The sequence below is a fragment of the Melanostigma gelatinosum genome, assembly GCF_949748355.1.
Source record: "Melanostigma gelatinosum genome assembly, chromosome: 19".
Lineage (NCBI taxonomy): Eukaryota > Metazoa > Chordata > Actinopteri > Perciformes > Zoarcidae > Melanostigma > Melanostigma gelatinosum.
This window is the reverse complement of record NC_136652.1, coordinates 19,662,212-19,682,342: the sequence shown is the minus strand read 5'-3', so window position 1 is coordinate 19,682,342 and position 20,131 is coordinate 19,662,212. Positions and strand designations below refer to the sequence as shown.

General features: G+C 46.0%; 1 protein-coding gene across 1 annotated transcript in view; it reads left to right on the top strand.

Moving 5' to 3' along the window:
* Positions 1 to 20,131, top strand: part of atad2b (ATPase family AAA domain containing 2B) — a gene marked incomplete at its 5' end in the record, with an annotated part of 58,049 nt that overhangs the window by 19,851 nt on the left and 18,067 nt on the right. Inside the window, 3 exons of the mRNA XM_079290762.1 lie at positions 892 to 1,014; positions 3,193 to 3,321; positions 19,251 to 19,967. Coding sequence (XP_079146888.1) covers positions 892 to 1,014; positions 3,193 to 3,321; positions 19,251 to 19,967 — 969 coding nt within the window. The remainder of the gene's footprint in view (positions 1 to 891; positions 1,015 to 3,192; positions 3,322 to 19,250; positions 19,968 to 20,131) is intronic.

The window sequence follows — 20,131 nt, the reverse complement described above, 5'->3', positions numbered from 1 at the left end:
GGCCAAGAAGGGTTCTGATGAGCTCTCAGCTTCCCACCTGGCCTTTGACACCCCTTCCACTGACGGCCAGTTCCCCCCCACTTATAATGCATGCGCGCACACACACTCAGACGTACTCTGTCAGCAGAAAAGCACGCACACAAATTGCCTCCATCGCAATTAAGCAGCCGCCCTCCAATTCGACAAAGGAAGATGGCAGATTGTGACCCCTCTGCCACTCTCTGGCTGAACTGCTCGCCCTCTGCCTGCCGTAATGAGATGCTGTCTGTTTACTGTGCCTCTGCTTTTAGTCTGCCACTTCAGCTCCGGCTCTTATTTGCCCTCCGTGGATGCAGGAGCCGGATTTAATGACGCTGTGCCGCATCTAAGAGACATACGAGTTGTGAAGGCGTAAGGACTGTGCAAGCGAGAGCGAATGAGTACGCCTTTTATAGAAAACACAACATTTCAGCGTGTTTGTGTGACTGCACCCTCCTCTGTCTGGAATGGGTGAAGTGGTGATATCCAGAACCTCGCGCATTACTTCAGTTATGCCTGTTAGCGCTTCTCACCAAAGCTAGCGCTGTCCTTTTATTCAACCTGTGAGAAAATGCTGCGATCCCTTTTCTCACACATACAGTAGAATGGGTATCGACTCCTTGTCTTGCATTTCCATTCATGATTGGGGGGGGGGGCATGCATGCAACATCAAACATCAAACTGCAGACCAAATGGAGGAAGGAAAAAGGAAATCAATATCTAAAAGAGAGAAATTGTTAGAATACCATGGCAAATATACAGGTTTGATATCCTGCCTTACAAAGGACACGCCCCTTGGCTATACATGTCAAGCACTTGAAGCCAGTGTGTTGTGACACTAATGTTGTGTTTCACTGTCTCCTCCTCTCTCAGACAAGGTGATCAGGCACCGAGCATGCAGTTTAAAGGACACCGCTCACGCTATATTTGCTGCCGAGCTGGACCCCGAGTTCGACCGCATGTGTGAAGAGATCAAGGAGGCGCGCAGGAAGAGAGGTGAGGAAACCGCTCGCCGTTTTCGCTCATTGAATAACACGCACTCGCTGTCGTACCTGAACATAAACTCCTGTCTGTACACAGTTGTACAGAAACACCATTATCTCTCCGTAAACATGGAGCAGGCCCAAACATCTCCTTCTTTATGCCCATGGTCTGGGTGAATACTCTATTCTGATTGGCTGCAAGGTGTCCGTTAATATCTGACAATTAAAGCACAATATACATTAAATTATTATTTTAATATCTCATCTACAAGACTTGGTGTAATGTCAGCGTTGTGACTAAAAATATCTCCCATTGCCAAGTCGTATCTCCGGTCCTTGCATTACAAGATCACAACCGTTAACTCCCGTTACTTGATAAATACCCATTATTCTGTCTGCATCGCCCACTTTATGTGGCTGGTTGTTCTCAGTATGTTATTGGTAGAGCAGACTCATTTAGCACACTAATAACACCGAAGTGAAACGCATCATTTGTTTATCTAAATAAATAAAGATTTTGGAAGAATACTCGGTCACTTGAATAATTAGCCGGTCCGTGTTGGCTGTGTAGTCCCCGGCCTGTTCTGTCACCTTCCTTTCTTTTGATCGATTATTTCAGAGAGTAGAAACCTGCTTTTTGGGGGGTGGGTGGGGGGGGATTCTGTAGGGTTGCCCAGTGGTACTTGACGGAAGAGTCTGTTTTTTAGTGTAGAGTATGTGGCGCGGAGAGGAGCGATGGCCGAGGCTCCGGCGTTCCAGACGGTACCTTCTGTGCTCGCTGTGCTGGCTCCCTGCAGCTGTACGCTCACCAAACAGCCCCGAGCGCTGCCCGGTGGAGTTAGGCTAACTCTAAATTAGGTTGATGCACATGAAAACACACACGCACAGTGTAGTTCAATGATACGCGTGAGCTTTTAAGGATTGACTTTTATGTACGTTGACAAATATTCAGCATATATGCCTTATGTATGCACATACTCCTGTTGCTGTACTTGCCCACATGGGGATAGAGTACATTGGAAACAGAATCACATGTATATATTTTATTGATTGTCTATGAAAACATGTCTCTCTCTCTGCACAACATGCTTATTTCACCCCCCATATATTGTAATCCATGCAGCCCCAGAGTGTTCAGGGAACTGCACAGGAAGACCTGTTTATCTGTAACCACATAGTCTAAAGCATTGTGTACAGCCCAACCCTCTGATGTAAACCACAGATGCCCGGTTCTTCCATGTCCAACCGGAAGCTTATCAAAGAGGAAGCAATCTTCAGCCGTCACCGTGTTGCTTTTGATTTCCTCTTTTACCAACTAAAAGCACAGGATGCTGAATAAATATTGCAGGAGCAGAAGGCAAATGCCTGAGATAGGGATGCACCGATGTGACTTCTTCAGTCCCGGTACCAGCAGCGATACTTGGGCTTTGGGTATCGGCCGGCACCGAGTACCGATCCCACAGCAGTGTTGAAGTGATAAGCTGTGTGCCTCACTGTGTGGAAGCGACTGGGATCATTCTTTTAGGTGTAAGGCAACACGAGGCTTGATTTAAACATTGCTATCCTAACTTTCTGAAACAAAATGTACCAAATAAAATGTTTATTATTAGAATAATAACCAGCGACTTGGTACAAATCTTCAAAATGAACAATTTAAATATAATGTTGATGGTATATGAACATGGCCTGAGAGGAGGAATACAGCAACACGCACAATATTTAATCTTCTATAAAGCTATCAATTAGCCCAGCACTGGATGCTGTCCGTTTGCAGCAGTGCATCGTGGGGGATTTTCTCCCCCGTGACGAGATGAAAGGAGCTGTGATTTTTTTAAATTTTTTTTTTTGGGCAACAACTTAAATACCGCTGGATGTCAAGAGTTGAAATGTCTCAATTTCAGGGGCTTGCGTGTGTCTCGCCACACCACTGCTTTTCATTCCCGACATCTCGGCGTTGCAAAAGGATGTCGTTGTAGTTTCTGTGGTAATATTCGCTCTGATTGGTTCGTGCTCGTCTTTTTCCGGTGTTTGTACACACATCCACGTACACACAAGCACTCTAACTTGCCAGCAGTAAGTTTCTGAAGTGTGTTTTTTTCTTTTACGCGCACACACACACACACACAATTGCACATGCACACGCAAAGATTGTTGTCTGTTGACGGTAACCGATCCTCTGTGGGCACCGCAGACCTCCAGACGCCGGCTCAGCTGACGGAGACGATGGGCTCCGAGGAGACCAGGAAGCCCCACGCTGCAGGAGAGGAGCAGGCCAAGAGCAGCACTCAGGGCGAGGCCACCGACAAAAAGTGCACCACGAGTGAGTATCCGCACCTGATCCACAACTTCATGGCTACACAACCGGAACAGGGTGATGAAGGGTGATGCATAGGTAACCCCCCACCTTATAGGACAAGTTAAATGACAGCAGTGCCACGCATTTGCTTGTGAAACGGAAAAATGACTACTACCACTGAACTTTACATCTTTTGTGGACAAACTGATCGTGTCTGCATAGGTTTTATTTAAACAAATGCAGAAATACCAGAGTACCTTTTTACCTTTCTTTTTGACTCACACACACAAACGTTTGCTGTCGGTTACTCGCCTAGTTTCTGTCTTTGATGTAGCAGCAAGCAGCTGTGTTGTATTACAACCGTATACCAGATGTATGTGGCGCCTCACACCTGCCTGCTCACACACACACACACACACGCACACACACGCATAGGCATATATTTCTCGGCATTGGAGAAGCATCACAGCGAGGAACCTCATTAGCGAGGCTGCTCTCTGGTAACTACTCAGAACATGACCACGCCACAGAGCAATTACATGCCCACCTGTGGTAAACGGCAGGTGCCTAAGGGCGAAGGGAGGGCCAGGTATGGGCAGGGGGGCAGACTAATGAGGCTGTTACCTGAACAAATCGGAGATAAGCGTGTAATCTGAAGAACAGCTTCCACCTGGCCAAAATAACGGGACTGATGTGGGCTAAAAGAGGCGTATACAAACGAGAGGTACAGGAGTGTGGAGGTAGGATAGTAACGTGTGCATACAGCTGACATAAGATCCACCAAACTCTTCTTTGTCTGTGCAAACTTTGTCTGTCTGTGTAGTTCAAGTGTACGACACAAGGTGGTGCTTGTCCCTCACGAGAGCGTCCCCCCTCTGGAACCCCTGCTGTGTGGGTAAACCATCCCTTCTCCCAGGGAGACGGTCCCCTCACGAGAGATAAGAGCCTCTGTTGGCCGCCATTAATACTGTAAGACTGTTGGAAAGTTGAAGTGTTGAGATCACTGCAGTTTATCTTGCTCTGCTAAGCCAGGGGAAAAAACAGTTTCAGTATATCGTAGGGAGGTAATATTAAATTGTTTAATTTTCCTCCCATCAATAATTCAATGCAGGTTAAACTAATGGAGCCTTGATGGAAGACTCTAACATCGGACTTGAGCCGGTGGCTTCTTTTGGTCAATATTATACACACTTCAGTCTTCTCCAGTGCAAGACGTAAGCACACAGTCAATAACTACAGCCTGAACTCCCATAGAGCTCAACAACATACAATTCATGACCACGAGATGGTCCGTATTATTTTATCATTATTACATTGTGCACATGGGCTACTGCTAACATGTATTTACTGTACTGATTGCTTTATTGCACATCAAACTAATGTAATGTAACGAATCACTTTCATTCACACAGCCGTAGCGACGTGCAACGCATAAAGGCAAAGTAAAAGAAGAGCACATGCTAATGTTAATCAGCTAATTGATATTTGTGACTGGCCACATTAAGCGTCACGAGTCATATTTGTGACATTTTATCTGCAAAGCCAAATGTCACGGATGCGGACCACCAATTTGGAAGCTCTGGGGAGAGTCGTTATCAGCCTCCACCAGAGGCTTCGTTAATTAGGCTAACTGGCTGAGGTGATTCATTTGTGACATCGGCAGCCAGTTCTCACCTGGAGCACCTCAGCGAGGCAGCTATTAGGCTAATTGATCACAGAGTCAGTTATGTCTGGAGATTGTGACACAGCGTCATAATAATAATACTGGCGCCGTGCATCTGCAGGGAGAGATGCTGGGAAACAGAAACTGTGACTGGAATTACACCACGCTGCAGCCGGGTCATTTCGGGGTGGTGGGCTTTCCCCTCCTCTGCGGAGGGTCAGGACACGTGAAAGTGGAAGCTATCCTAGATCGTTACCTGCAGGGCGAAGCCTCTCCGGAGCCGTTTTGGGATCTGCTGTTCTAAAGGGCTTTTATCTGGGCCACCTCTCTCCCTCCGCTTGCCTAGAGCTGAGAATTGCCTGTGACATCCAGATTATATGGCGTGGTGGCAGGGTTGAGATGCGCTATTGTGAACCGTGGCGGAAGTTATGCGAAAAGCCTTTTTTTCGAAGGATATTCCTGAATCAGGTGTTAAAAGCAGTGGCCGTGGCTAAGCCTGGTTGTTGAGTTTGAGATATTGGATAGCGGGGCGGGGGGGGGGGGGGGGGGAAGATGGGGAAGCCTCTCCGCTGTTAATGCACAAGAAAACAGCAAGAAGGATATGGTTTCCATTAGCCTGTGTGGACCGCGCTGTCATGGTTTCTCTGCTCGTCCTTTTCTCACAGCCCGTCTCTCAACCCCCCCCCCCGTCACTCCCTCCTCGGAGAAGCTGAAAGCCCATTAGCTGGCCCGCAACCCCGGGTTCATTCGTAGTGCACTGCCACACGGATCTGGTTCACATGGAGTGCCTTCCTTTCATTAATTATCAAGACCCAGTTTTTTTTCATTCAATCATGGGCTGTTTTTCACGAGCTAAATCCGCCTTTTGGCGGAAGCCATATCCTATTGATTGCTGAACTAAATATCGGTGTGATTATTCTCCTGCTTTTCTTAAATGTCATAGTCACACTGAAGTGGCGTGCTACTTTTCCCACTTTGTTAACCTTCCTCGGATTGTTTTTTTTGTTACAATTCACCGAGTTGACAAGTGTTTCCTTATCCAACCGATGAACCGTGTGTGGAAGAAACAGAAACCATGCCGAGGCTGCACAGTGCGTCCTCCGCGTCGCTCGATATCATGCCCAAGGCAACCGCCACCGGGCCGTGTTCGTGTGGACGGACCACTGCTGTGTGACGCTACTCCCCTGCCTTGCGTCTCACATCACGGTAAACATGACGGCTCCTGTCCGCAGCGCCGACGTCAATCCATCACAAGACCTTGATGGGATATTTAAAGTCATGAGGACCACTCACTCCCGCTTCCTTTTACCGCAGGTTGAAGTAGTTACTGCTTTAAAATGATGGCCTGGATTCTTGCCCAGGACAAAAGGGACAAACTGGCACACAGCCTGTGACGGGCCGTGATGGTCACAGCGCACGAGGAAATAGATTAATAAGAATTTTCTGAAAACACAAAGCACTGTTGAAGAGGATTCAATAAATTAGATTTTCTCATCCGTTTGCCTCTTGTGTTCACAAGGACATTGGACCTACTGCACTCGCTGAAGGGAGGTTAACTTTGACGCAAATGTCTTTTGCATGCAGGCTGATGTAAACAAGTTCCTTCTTATTTTACTATGCTCTATCAGTCATCATATATGGCACATTTCAGTAATAATACATAATACATTGAATAATGCCCGTCTGGTACAGACTACATGTGATGAATGGCATCTCGTTGGTCAACAGCAGAAAACGAAGCGTCTACGGCGATGTTATAAGTAGTTATTAGAACCGGACACCGATTCTCCCCAACAGGACCTCTTTGCTACCGGAAGAAAACTAATCTAGAATTGCACACTCCGACACCCAGTGGCGCTCGCGAAGCATGCGAAGCCCTGAGCGAATGAGCGCTGAGCTTAAGCTGCCATTTTGTGGGCACAGATGCCTCCTGGATCATTGTGGCACCAAGCGTGAAATGAATGTAACATCATCCACGATGCTTCTTGCTGCCATTTATTGTTTTCAGGGTGCAGATGAGCTGAGTTAGTGTCTCTGAAGATTCATTCTGTGTCTGCAGGTCTTCTCCTCCGTGTAGTTGCTGCTGCGTGATAAGTGCGCACAATTGACAAAAGTTGGGCGGCGATTTTAACATCTGCCGTCTTATTACTATGCAACGCAGATATCCATATGTATATTATGGTAAACAGCGTACACTTGTGCCTGAAAGCAATGAGCCCGGAGAGTTTCAACGATTGATTGATGGCCTCCGTGCAGGCCCGATCGCTGCAAGCTGTGCTAATGAGTGAGGAGAGCTTTGGAAGCATTCATGCTGCGTCTACATGTCTGTTGATTGTCTGATAAATCGGATGGCCGGACCTCAAATGACACATTCATTGTTTTGAGATGGTTCTTTGCAGGAGTATCTGTCCTGTCAATGTCTGCCGGTTAGACGGCTTTACGTTTGCACAAAGGATCGGCTGTCCTGCCTTCTCCTGGCCCAGGTCTCCTGGGCTTTCGCTCTCGTTGTTTTTACCATAGCGCAGTCGATTAGTCAATTTCAGTAAACATCAGAAGCTAGTGACACCGAGCAGCTTAATGGGGCGTGTTCCCTCACTCTGCTTGATTCTGATAACTTGTAATTGACTGGAACAATTGCACAAACATGATTCATTGGATTCGTTGGAACAACGTATGGATTTGTGTGTTGGATTCAAATGGTCATTTGGACTTTATACACTTCTCAAACCCAGCTTGATGGAAAGCGAGCTGGTGTCTGTTTCTCATTAGGATTAGGCGTGTCACGGATCACAAACCTCACGGTTCGGATCACGGTTCGGATCATTTTTCGGATCCACAAAGAAAAGGGGAGGAGACAAATATAACTTTGCTTTCCATTTATTAAAGAACTTCAAGAACACTTAAAGCAAAGAACTTTGGGCTATAGTCTTACATGAAAACAAAAATATTGAAGATGTCCAATTTGAAACAAAACGAAATAAATAAATAAAAATAAAACATTCAAGAATACTCAATTCTGATATCCTCGTCCTTTCATTAATATTGAAAGAAAGAAACAGCCAGTGAGCTAGCTTCCACTGTTTACACTGAACTGAACTGCTCAGCAACAACTTGGGTCTGTGTTTACTTCCTGTCAGGTTATGCCATTCAAATACACAATAATGTTACATTACTGTGACATTATTTTCAAAAAGATGAGAATATCTCCATTGTCTGGGGAGAGGGTCGACCTTTCTGTGGTGACTGGAATATTATTGGGCCTGTCTAGCTTCACTCTGATGCTTCTGTCAGCACCTGAACCAGGTGTGTGTGTGTGTGACTCTCACAGAGGGGGCGTGTCTACAGCACCTGAACCAGGTGTGTGTGTGTGATGCTCACAGAGGGGGCGTGTCTACAGCACCGGACTAAGAATCACTCCGCCGTGGTGAAAGCAGTCTCTGCAGTCTTTTCCTTCTCATAGAGGTCTGGAACAGCTTCACACTGAAGTGGGTGCGTGAGTGGATTTCGTAGCGTGGCTCAAGCATTTTAACCAGATTTAGAAATCCTTTGTTTTCTACATCGGAGTGTCCCCGTCGCTGACAGACGGGATGGTGGCTCTTCATATGTGTGGACATGCCGATGTTTTGCCGTTGTCGTGTGTCTTTCTCTTTAAATAATGGTTTCGTCCACCACCCTCATCCGTTATTATACGTTACAGGGAAGACAAAATGTTCACCGCCATGACTTCACCGTTCAATGCTTCTAAGCTGCTCCGTTCACGTGAACACACGACTGCTTTATATCTGTTCACTGACACTCTGCATTGATATTCGGGGACTTGTTACTTGAAAAGGAACAGCAGCAGTCTAACTTTATTACACACTATGATGATTACGCTGTAAAGAAAAAAAATACTCGATTGATCCGCGGTTCACAAGTGAGCCGAACCGTGAGGGCTGATCGATCCGAACGGCTCACGGATCGATCCGTGATCCGTGACACCACTAATTACGATGCACCTTTCTATAACGACGGCTGCCTTGTGTTCAAGGGTTTGCATTGATACGGCGTGATGTTTGAAGACTCGGTTACTGGTTGTCTGATTTAACATATATTACCCTGTCACAGGGGACATCACGGTAACCACTATTCTCATTTGTCGTGTTGTTTTTTGTATGTTTTGTGTACTTCTACCTTTGACGAGTTCTGGTTTTGGTGGTTATCAGTTGTGATATATTGTCTTCCCCAGAATAAGATCAGCGCACGTCTACACGTCCCGCTGTGGAGATTAACATTCTCAAACACAAACCCAGCCATCCGTGCTCGCATCTCTGGGAAATGGATGGCCACATTAAGCGTCACGAGTCACATTAGACCACCACAAGAATAGAAGTGTGCGCCGACTGGGTTTTTAATTACATCAAATTACTCTTAAGAATCGCACTCATCCAGTCTGATCACCACATCTCCATTAAACACAGAAATGAGATGCAGCAATCGCTCTCGACAAAACCCGGCGAACCCGTCATTCTGACGAGTCACGAAGGGTCGAGGGAGGTTCTGCAACGCGTCAGGTGAGACCCGTGAACTGTGTATTGTCGTCTATCACACCGTCTTATCTGAAGCATGCCACTGGGTACTGATGGTGTGTTCATGCAGCATTAACGTGACACATTTCAGGAAGAGCTTTTAATGGTTCTGGGATATTTGTTGTTGTGGTTCCATCACGCCATTTTAGGGTCTGGCTCACGGACAAGTGGCTGTGAATGTCTCTCTCTCTCTCTCTCACTCTCTCGCTCTCTCTCCGTCTCTCACCTTTTCAGTGACTGTCCGTAAAGTTTTACTCTCGGATCAATCAAACGAAAACCAAGATTTATTACCGCGCTCTCGTATTCGATTGTCTCACATTATAAGCTTTCCGGGCAGTTAATGTCCAACTCTATTCCTCAGTGAATGCAGGATATTGTGGTCCAAACTTTTGCTTTTATTCAACGCACTTTGGAGTTCTTAATTCAATTTAGGGTTTGCGTATTGGGAACGATGTTATTTGCGAATGCTCCGATCTTTATTACAGTCGTGGAAAATTGGTTTGAAGTTATGAAAGTTTTGAAATGTAATTGTGAGATGTGTGTGGGAAGATATGTGAACTTCCCTCGCCTCAGAACCACCGACTTCAGATCCATACATAGGGAGGTTATTATAGAGAAGCACTTCTCTATTCATGTTAATCAGAATCACCTCTGTACATCGCCTTATCCTTTGTATCAGTAACATTGTGAACAGCTGTTGAATAGTGTAATACAAATGTTTTTAGTGAACGAGAAATCTGAATTGTAAAAATCAAAACATGTCATTTAGTCCCGAGAAAGAAACGGTGTTCATCTTCCTGCGGTTTAGGAAAATATTGGAAGCACCCGCAGCCCAAACGGCAGTTTAAGAACCAGCATCTCAGTCTCTGAAGACGATTCACAACGACGATGCAAGAACTCAGCTGGCAAACTAGCACAGCACCTCTCCAACACACTTCATTCCTGCCAGACAACTTAGATTCTCCATACGAGCATTTTTATTGAGAATAAATACTGTGCAGGGTTTTATTTTGAACGCTGCCTGCAGGCCAAGTTGTTGGCTCAGCCAAAGCAATCAACATCTCAGCTCCACCATGGGGCAGTTTGAGCTAGGATTAGTCTGAGTCTAGACTGTCTGGACCTGCATACAATCAAACCTATATCCAGTTCCACTCCCCAGGAGAGCAAGGCACTACAAGCCGTTACATGAATGATTTTTCATTTTGATCGGATAATGAGGGATATATTATCTGTTGAAGAAGAACACGTCAGAAGAGCAAACTTTACTTGTGTGCAGAAACTCTTACTGTGAGTGTGCAGCAGTGATCTGTAATCACAGCGTTGTTCCTTAATGCCGTCTGACAGCAGGAGCCCTCTGTCTCAACTGTTGAATATGACTTCTAACATGTGGCGGTTGCAAAGGTCTATGAGTTGTGTATGTTAGGAATAGAAGAACATTACTCCTGAGGAGCAGATGATCACCAGGCACAGACCTTTTCAAACGTAGGGCATGAAAAGTGTTTTGTTTGAGCAAATAATCGCTCACTGTCCTTCCAAATAACTTGTTAAGACATCATGACCTCATGCATGTAGCTGAAAGAGACCTCATTTTGACTTCATTTGCCACCATATTGAAAATTCAATGAATTATACAGCTCCTCCAGTAAGGTGTCGATGTAGAGCGAAGACTCCCCGTGTAAAAAGTGTTTAATTTAATGTTCCTTTCTGCCGAGTCCTATTATACAGCTGTGACGACCCGAGTCCCTCCACAGACTCACAGGGTATCTAATCTAATCAAGTGTTCTGGCAAAGTACAGCGGCTATCCTTCACAGATTGGTGCTTTTGTCAGACTCTCAGCCGAGTGAGAGCCAACATAGCAGTAGCAGTTTATCCAGGCGACTTATTTTAAGGACATTCATCCCCAAAATTTTCAAGAATCTAGAGGTCGGCCGATAGTGGCCGATATAATAACGATAACTTAATCAGGAAAAAGCGATAGCCGATTAGTTGGCCGATGGCTATCACGATCCAAGAGTGTTGTTATATTCGAGAGAGAACTTTTACGTGGCGGAATACACTGACAATGGGTCAGTAACGACTCGTCAGCTGTTCACTGGGACTGCAACGTTATACGATAGATTTTTAAGAGGTCATATTGTCGCCAATTAATTGATCGACCTCTACAAGAATCATCCAAGAACATCAGCTGCTTTAAAGATGCCGAGCTGCTTCAAGTGCTACATTAAGAGATGATAGATTATGGGCCAAAGTGCAGTCTGAACTGGTGAGTTTTTAGTCTCCAGATGTGTCGAGTTTCTTCTGTCCTGATGTTGATGCAGACCAGGTGTATGCTCTCCTCCTCAAAGGGTGCGATAACTAGGACGTCAGTCAAATGAGCCAACCAGAGCAGATCTCTTCACCTTGTCACTCCCGCCGTACAGCTCGTCTGTATGCATGTTTCTGCTGTGGGCGACAGACCTTTCCCCCAGAAGGCCTTGAGACCCTGCTCTGTATGTAAGTGTGCATGTAGGGCTGACATCTTCAACAGAACATGGAGCTGCCGGTGCATTAGTGCGTATCCGTGTTCTGAGGAGAGGGCCATTTACTGAGCAGCAGAGAGGAGAGGGACAAAGATGGATGCTCTGTCTTCCATTCCTCCACCTTCCCACTCTATTTCCTCTTTTTCACCTGAGAGTAGTCTGACAACTCATAGAGGTCTGTGAAATGCCCATACTGAAAAATACTCAATTATTAGTTAAAAGCTATATTAGTGAACTTATCTGCATGCAGCAATTTATCTGCTTTTAAATAAATGTGTCCGTGGCACTTTGAAAAGCAGGGTGGCAGTTATGAAATGTGCAAATTGTGGGGTTCATCTGTCCATTAACGGTAATGGCTTTCTGTTTAGGCTTTTAAAGGAGCGTGATACGAGATTGGGAGCGTTTCGATGGCCTCTCAACGGCTCTCAACAGGCAGCTCGCAGCTAAAGGTGCAAACGCGCTGACACAGCAGATAGTTGTTTTGTACAATTATGGCTTAATAGAATCCGTCTTGTTTGGTGGAGTGGGAAGTTTCTCGTGGTTTTATTACTGTGGAGACCCCAGAGAGTCACGGGCCGTACAAATCACAACTTTTGGTTTGAGCTTCAGCGGTGCTGACAGGAGGATTGTTGTTGACGTGAAAAAGGGCCACGCTAGCCATTTCCCCTGTTTCTGTATGCTAAGCTAAGCTAACCTTTTTTTGGCTTCGTATTTAGTCTACAGACTCGAGGGTGCTGTTCATCTTCTGATCTGATTTCTAGCAAGAAAGCAAATATGTTTGTTTCCCCGAAATGTGGAACTATTCCTTGAAACCAGCAGGGCGGTGTGGCTGTCTGGGCCTTTATGAGAGGGGAGGGAGGGCGGGAGGGAGGCGGGGGGGGGGAGAGGGAAATGGGAAGGGCGCTAAACAGCAGTTGAGGGAACTGAGTGATCTCTTTCATTTCAGGAAGCAAGGATGGGATCCTTTATTGATCTGGACGTTTCATTAAGTGTCAGTGTGAAGTGTCACATTAGGTGACAAACGGCTGTCTTCCCTTCATGACCCAGGGGCCCCGTGTCACCACGATCCCCTTTTCTGCCTTTCTCAGTCTCCTACAGTGTTCTCCATGTTGTCTTCAGTGTTGCGTTCCACCCGTGCGTAAGCATATTTTCTTACTGTATAATTAAAAACTCTGAAAGCAAATATGGTTGTTTTTCAGTCGGGTGTTTGAGTGTGGAGGGACGTTCACCTCCCCCAGCAGAGGAGAGGGCTGTGACTGACAGCTCGCTGAGGCTGCCTCTGTGCCGCTGCTTTCTGGGTTTGAATGTTTGACGAAGCTTTACAGTGTTTGTTGTATTCATTCCGTCACGTGCTACAGCAGTGGCAGACACAGCTGGAGGAGAGCTGCACGCCACTGAGTCCAACTGTGTGTGTGTGTGTGTGTGTGTGTGTGTGTAAATTATTGATGTGACACATCAATGGTTTGAGGGGGACTTCTGTTCACCTGTAGTTTTAATCTACAGTAGTTATTGAGCTTTCATTTCTTTACATGCATATTTCCAAAGACAAAATTTAAATTATTCTTCATTTAGTTTAAGTGATTCGGAAGCATTCAATTGGAATTAGTTGGTCAGTCACGGGAGGGGATACACAGCTTCTGTGCTGTGTTAATTCCAGCTCAGCGGAATGATTCAGAGAGAAGAAGAAAAACAAATGGCTGGAATCCCCTGAGAAGGACAGAGTTGTAAAAATATAGTTTTCAGGAATAATCTCTGATTGATTTATGCTTCGAGCAGGAAACCAAAGCAGTGTCTGAATTTACATTCTGTCACCGTCCTCTTTTCTTATTACACCATATCAACTCAACGCAGTGTGTGAAGCAGATGCGTTCACTTCATGATGAACGGCACTTCTGGGCCCGTCTGTATCTGATGATGCTGATGAGCGCAGGCGGACTCTCAGATAGTGATGTCATCCTCGTCCCAAATAATGCACGTCACCTGCTTGTTACTCTGTTACTGGTCAACATGTTGGTTATGACAGCTGGTTCTCTTTGTCAGTGCTGCTAGTGGATATGAGACGATAGTTTATCAAACTTTATTTACCGTTAGCATATTAATCTTATCATAAACACATGCAGTCGTGTATGCAATGATTTATAACTTTATCTAATTGAGAGGTGGAGAAAGCAGTTGTTTGTCGTTGGACAAAATGGGACAATAGTACTTTTGTCCTGCACACTATATGAATAGAATAGAATTTATACTATCTTAATCCCTTTAAGGGGGAAATTTGTCTCTGCGTTTGACCCATCCCTGTATATAGGGAGCAGTGGGCGCCCGGGGAGAATAAATCTGATTCTGACTCGATACATGAAAAGCATCCCGGTCGGTCGGCGTGTAAAAACCATAAAAAGGCCGAGTGAGTGTGTTTGTTTTAAGATGGCGACGACTCCTCACCCTCAGCTCCTCCCCATCAGTCGCAGGTGATGAGAGCGCGGCGGATCGATACTTCATTAATGTTACAAGATTGAGGCCCCAGCTCCAGTCGATTCCAATGACCCGGGATGGCAGAAGGAGCTGGAGTGCCGGCCAGGTCGTCCTGTGACCGTGCACGCGTTCTTAGATATACTGTACGTGTGCACGGAGCCCCTCGTATCAGCAGCTCTTCAATTCTCTAAATTTAAATTAGTTTGAGATCAGCGTTTTGCATGCTGTACATCTCTGAGCTTGATGCAACGGTAATTGCTTCTGTGCAGTGTGCAGTATACCTGCATGTTCCTCCAGGCGGGCGGGCGGGCGAGTCAACAACAGAGTGTCTGTCCAGGTTCGGGCAGACTAGCCAACTCCAGACCAGTGCCACTGAAGAATGTTGCTGCATCTCCATGAATTACTTGTTTTATTTGGAAGTCAGATACATTTTTTTTGTGAAACTGGTTTAAAAACAAAGTAGTTTCATGTTGTATAAAGATGATATTTGCGGTAACGCTGTAACCATTCGCCCACCAAGGCCCCCCCCCCCATCGGTGGTCTGTTTAAATAACTGAGCTCATAACGCCGTCTGAACTTCTCAGGTGGGTTTTATGAGCTTGAATACCAATGAGATCATTCAGTCAGACGGGGTAGAGTTTGCCGTCACGTTGCATTTTGAACAGAATGTGATCGCGTTCTTGGTGGAAGTGCTCGCCCGTTGATGGAACCTAATTACTGCATGTGTCATGATTGGAGCACTTGCATTGCTCACATCATTGAGGGTGATAAACCGTATCTGGAACGTTCGTTAGGATCGTCATTCACAGCTCCAGCTGTGCACTAAAATGTTTAGGCTTTATGAATTATTTTTTACAATGGGTTATATGTTTGGGTCCTAAAGTTCACGGTCCACAACTGCAGCTTTGCCGCCTCGGCCAAATGCTCATTTTGAAACGTGAGGAACTGGAGTCTGGCCTGAGATCAGATTCACGGACAGTGTGTTTGCCAGTAGATATGGGAGCGGGTCTCAATGAGATGATTACATCTCAGTTAAGTGTACAGTGTGTTTGTGCTAAGCTAAACAAACTATCTGCTAACGGTAGCTTATTTACGGCATAAAACGGACACTATTCTGAAAGTACGCGTGATGTCCGCTATAAATCTCCACCGCTTCTTGAATCCTGCATGTTTTCTGCACTTTTAATTATCACAAAGTGCTCTGGTCCTCCCTCCCTCTCTCCCCCGTCAGCACATCTCCCCTCTGTGGTTACTGTTCATGCCGTTTCATGCATTATTGAAGAGCCGACCATGACGAGTCGGCTTCGTCTTTTCCTCCCGCAGGAGCACCCTTCATAGCTTCGATGGTGATCGCTGACCCCGTCTAGACCTCCTTCACTGGCCTGTGGATTGTTTGCTTTGGTGCGTTTGTGCATAGATGGACAAGTGCGTATCCAGAGAGAGTTTAAAAGGGAAACGAGGAGTCAGCAGAAAATGAGCCACTGTGCTTCATTATCATTGTTTACTGGCCGGTTGTCTCCGTCTTTGTTCTTGCTCTCGTCACAGCAGAGCGGAGGAGACCGGTCGTCCGTTTCTTTCTTCTTCGTGGGTATTGTCGTGTGCACGGAGAATGCTGGTAGCTCTGTTTCTGAAAGGTTTCCCCTGCTCCCCAGTGTGAGGGTGTACGTCGCTGGAACACTTGAACGCTGTGTGGTGGAAGATGAGCGTGCAGAGACATTCAGGAAATACTGTTAACGAATATTTGTTTTGATCCATCCATTAAATCAATTATTCTAAAGACTAATTAGAAAATGTGCAATTAATATGATTACTTTACCCAAAACAAATAACACTTGTTTGATTAATATTTAAATAATTGATTCAATCATCTTATGCTAAAAACAAACTAATGTAACAAGATGATGAGCCCGATTAGTCAGCAATCCTGTTGAATTTGTGCTCTGGTATTTTTCTGAGACACACAATTAGTTTAATCACTGAATATCACAGCATCAGCACTTTCACTGAAGTACTTGACCTGAAACACAATATGGCTGTGACTCGGGATTGATATCACGACTGGAGTAATATGCGGTGAAGATAATCACGCTGTAACGTCTGTTAAAGCTGTTTTCGCTCTCATACATGGCTGTAAACGGAACATATAAAGCGGCGGGATGACGACGTTGGATAATGCATGCTGCAACCCAACGTTATGTTAGCATAACGGCATCGGGGTTTACATTATCTTCAACATTGAAAAACATTAAGAAAATGTCTTTAAATGACGACTTCTCACCAAAGCTCGCTCCACACGTTGGTGGTCCTGATGGAGATCATGCTTTAGTGGACAACGTGTTCCGGGATGTTCTCACTCTCGTGCGTAACGGTCGTGCTGATGTGTGAAGTAATTTCCATTTTGCAGAGTTTACAGAGCGCTGCATTGTTGAGTCTCCTTTTCAGATCCACACCTCAGAGGATCACAGGCGAGTGTTTCTAGCTGCAGCTTGTTCTGCGGGGGAAAGCATGCTTTCACCTCATGCAAAAGTATTTTTGTAACCGATGACATTTGTTTCAGTCGAGGAATCGTCCCAGCCATAGTGATAACGACGCCGTACCCAAGCAGAGCCGCTTCACAAACATGTAAATTGCTGTTTGTTACAATAATTGTTAGTTGGCACCGAGTGCACTCCGTTCCCCTCTGGGTTGTCTGGCGTGCTGACAGGAAATGTGTCTGGTCATTAAGATGGTCACTGGTAAGGACTTGCTGTCCCCTTTCTTTTGTGAACAAATACTTGACTTAAGGTTTAGTTTTCTGACGCACACAACCACACCTTTGAAATGGAAAGATGTCCCTGGTTAAAGGCGTTGTGGGTGGAGAGGAGATTTGACAGACATCAAGCAGACGTATCGGGGTTTCTCTGCATTTCTGTGTGTAGAATGTACAATGGAGAACAAACACTGTGCTCATAGCATATAGTAGCAGTATATGCATCTACAAATGTCCCCCTGGGGATGAATAAAGTATCTATCTATCTTGTTGAGTCTGATCTCTATTGAGAAACATAATGCCGTCCTCCTGTCCATTGAGAAGCAGGCGGACATGTTGTTGAGTCTGCATAAGAGTTCACTTTCACAGTTTTAACTCGTTCCAGTGGCCCTCGACAGAATAATGATGGCGTGGATTTGAATGAGTCCGTTGTGATCTTTTGGAGATGCTTGTATTATGGAGGGATTACTGTTTTTAGTCCTGCTGGTGCTCTGAATGATGCCGTTTTAAGTGATTCAACAGATGGTTGAAAACGGTGAAGGCCTTCTGGTGGCCCAAAGGGTTTCTTTGGGGGTTAGTGTGCTCACTGGCAGGCAGGTCATGGCGATGCCACTCATTGTCAGGTTCAAACGCCTGTGTCCTTTGGAGACTGACTCGTGGTGGTACCTGTGCGTTTGCTCTTTCATACTATTTTCTGTGTCTGCTCTTTCTCTGACTTTGATGCCACAGTCTGTGTCCCTGCGTCTGCTTGGAGGAGAAGAGTAAATGAAGGCAAATGCCTTGAAGTTTCACTGCATTTAGCGTTCTTGCTTTGCTTGCTGTGACATTTTTACTGCACTCTCAGAGAGCGGGCTTTTGTTATGCCCTTCCTCTTAAAACCCCGAGCACCATCTGTTGTCATTAGTGTCCAGCATCCATGATGTAGCAGTGCTGCTGTCTCTGCCGTCCTCTCTCTTGCAGTCTTTGCCACCCATTGCCTGTTACTCTCAGAGGAAAGGCCAAATGGCTCGATTCAACAATCAACTTTGGAAGCTGCGCTGAGATACTACATGAGGAAATGGATGCTTTAGTGTTCCACTACATTAGAAAGATGTGTTGTCCCGATTCTCCATTTGCACGACGCTATTTGACTTTCAATTTTAAGTTCAGAATTCCATTTTCTTTATTTAAACATCAACAACCTAGGTCTGGTCTGTTTAATAAAGCACGCAGACGATTGCCTGTCCACTGAAAGTGCTTCCATCAGGATTTATTTTGGCAGATCATCGCTGGAAGAAGTATCGGCCGATCTGATCGCGGGTCTATTTGATGCTACTTCTCGGCAGCAAGGGATTTGTGTGTGTGTGTGTGTGTGTGTGTGTGTTCGTCTCGCTCACTCTCTTTAGACACGACTGACAAATATCTGCAATAAAAGCGTAATTTAAAAAAGATAATCACAAACAGCAGTGATGCTAGGCCCGAGTAAAAAAAATGAAATAAAAAATAGACCCGACAGATGTTTAAAGTATCGCTGTGGATCTCTATTCCGCCGAAGGGCTGTTCAGACGGGATGAGCTGCTGTGAGCGCCGCCCGGCTTGGTGCTTATAAGTGTGTGTCCGTCCAGCTGTTTCACTTGAGACTCTGCCTTTGTAGAGTCTTCCGGTCAAACTATTCAGAACTAAAATCAGCCGACAATGATCGATGGGTCGGAGCACCCTGCTGTGCGTTGGCATGTGACTGAAATAAGACGCTAACATCAGCTGAGTGAATTTATTAAATGAAAGCAGTCCTCAAGCGTAGCATAACCGTGTCGTATGACACATGCTACTTCAGTACACTTAAAGAACAGAAAAACAAACCTGGAACCACGAATATCCAGGAATTCACATTATAGACATTGGACATGGCGTGTGTGCCTTGTTAAGAAGGTGGTCATTTTAGTTACTTTGCAAATGTTTGTGCTTGTTTGATTTAATAGCGTTCCTCTCTCTCTCTCCCTCACAGATCATATAAAGCGTAAGATTCGCCGGCGGCCGTCCTGGGGGCGGGGCATCATCCGCAAGAAGAGGAGCTACAGGAAGGAGACGGAGGAAGAGGAGGAGGAGGGGGAACCCGAGGCGGAGGCGGAGGCCGCCGGGCCCAGCGACTCGTGTCTGACGCAGGATGAGGAATCGTCTTGTGATACAATGGGCCCCCAGCCCAATGGCCACCATCCCCACGGCCCCTCCACAGAGGAGGAGAGCTCCAACGAGCCCCCTGTCGCAGCTCCTGCCGAACCTCCAGATGCCAGTGAGGCCCGAGAAGAGCCGAAGGAGGAGGCGCCCGAGAACACGGAGAAACACACCCAGCTGCATTGCCTCGGTGGCAGTTCTGAGCCCGAGGCAGACGGCGATGGCCAGGCCAAGCAGGCCCACCTCAAGCCTCCGATTGAAACGTCCAAATCTTCATGTGCAGAGGTCCGGCCGCAGCACACGGAGGGTCTCTTAGTATCGCGAGCGGGCTGCGTGAACGGAAACGAGTCGATGGACAGCCTCGACTCGCAGAGCATCAAGAGGAGCAGTGAGGCTGAGAAAAGGAGTCCTCGGAGCGTGACGGAGCGCTCTAATGAACCAGAACAGGAAGAGCACAAAGACAAAAATGAGAGCAATCCAACTCAGGAGCACCCGCCCCAGCATGGGAGAGCAGTAACGGAGAACGCAGAGGAAGAGCTAGATCCAGAAGGTATACGCTGTGACCAGGAGTCTTCTGTGAGCCAGCGCCAATACACAACTAGTTCATTCAAACAAACCGCTTTTAGTTCCTTTTATCAATGTTATAATCTGAATTTAGTTTGCTCGGCGCGTTATGGATTTCAAAGTACTGTGTTGCTGTTAGTGAGTTTTGGG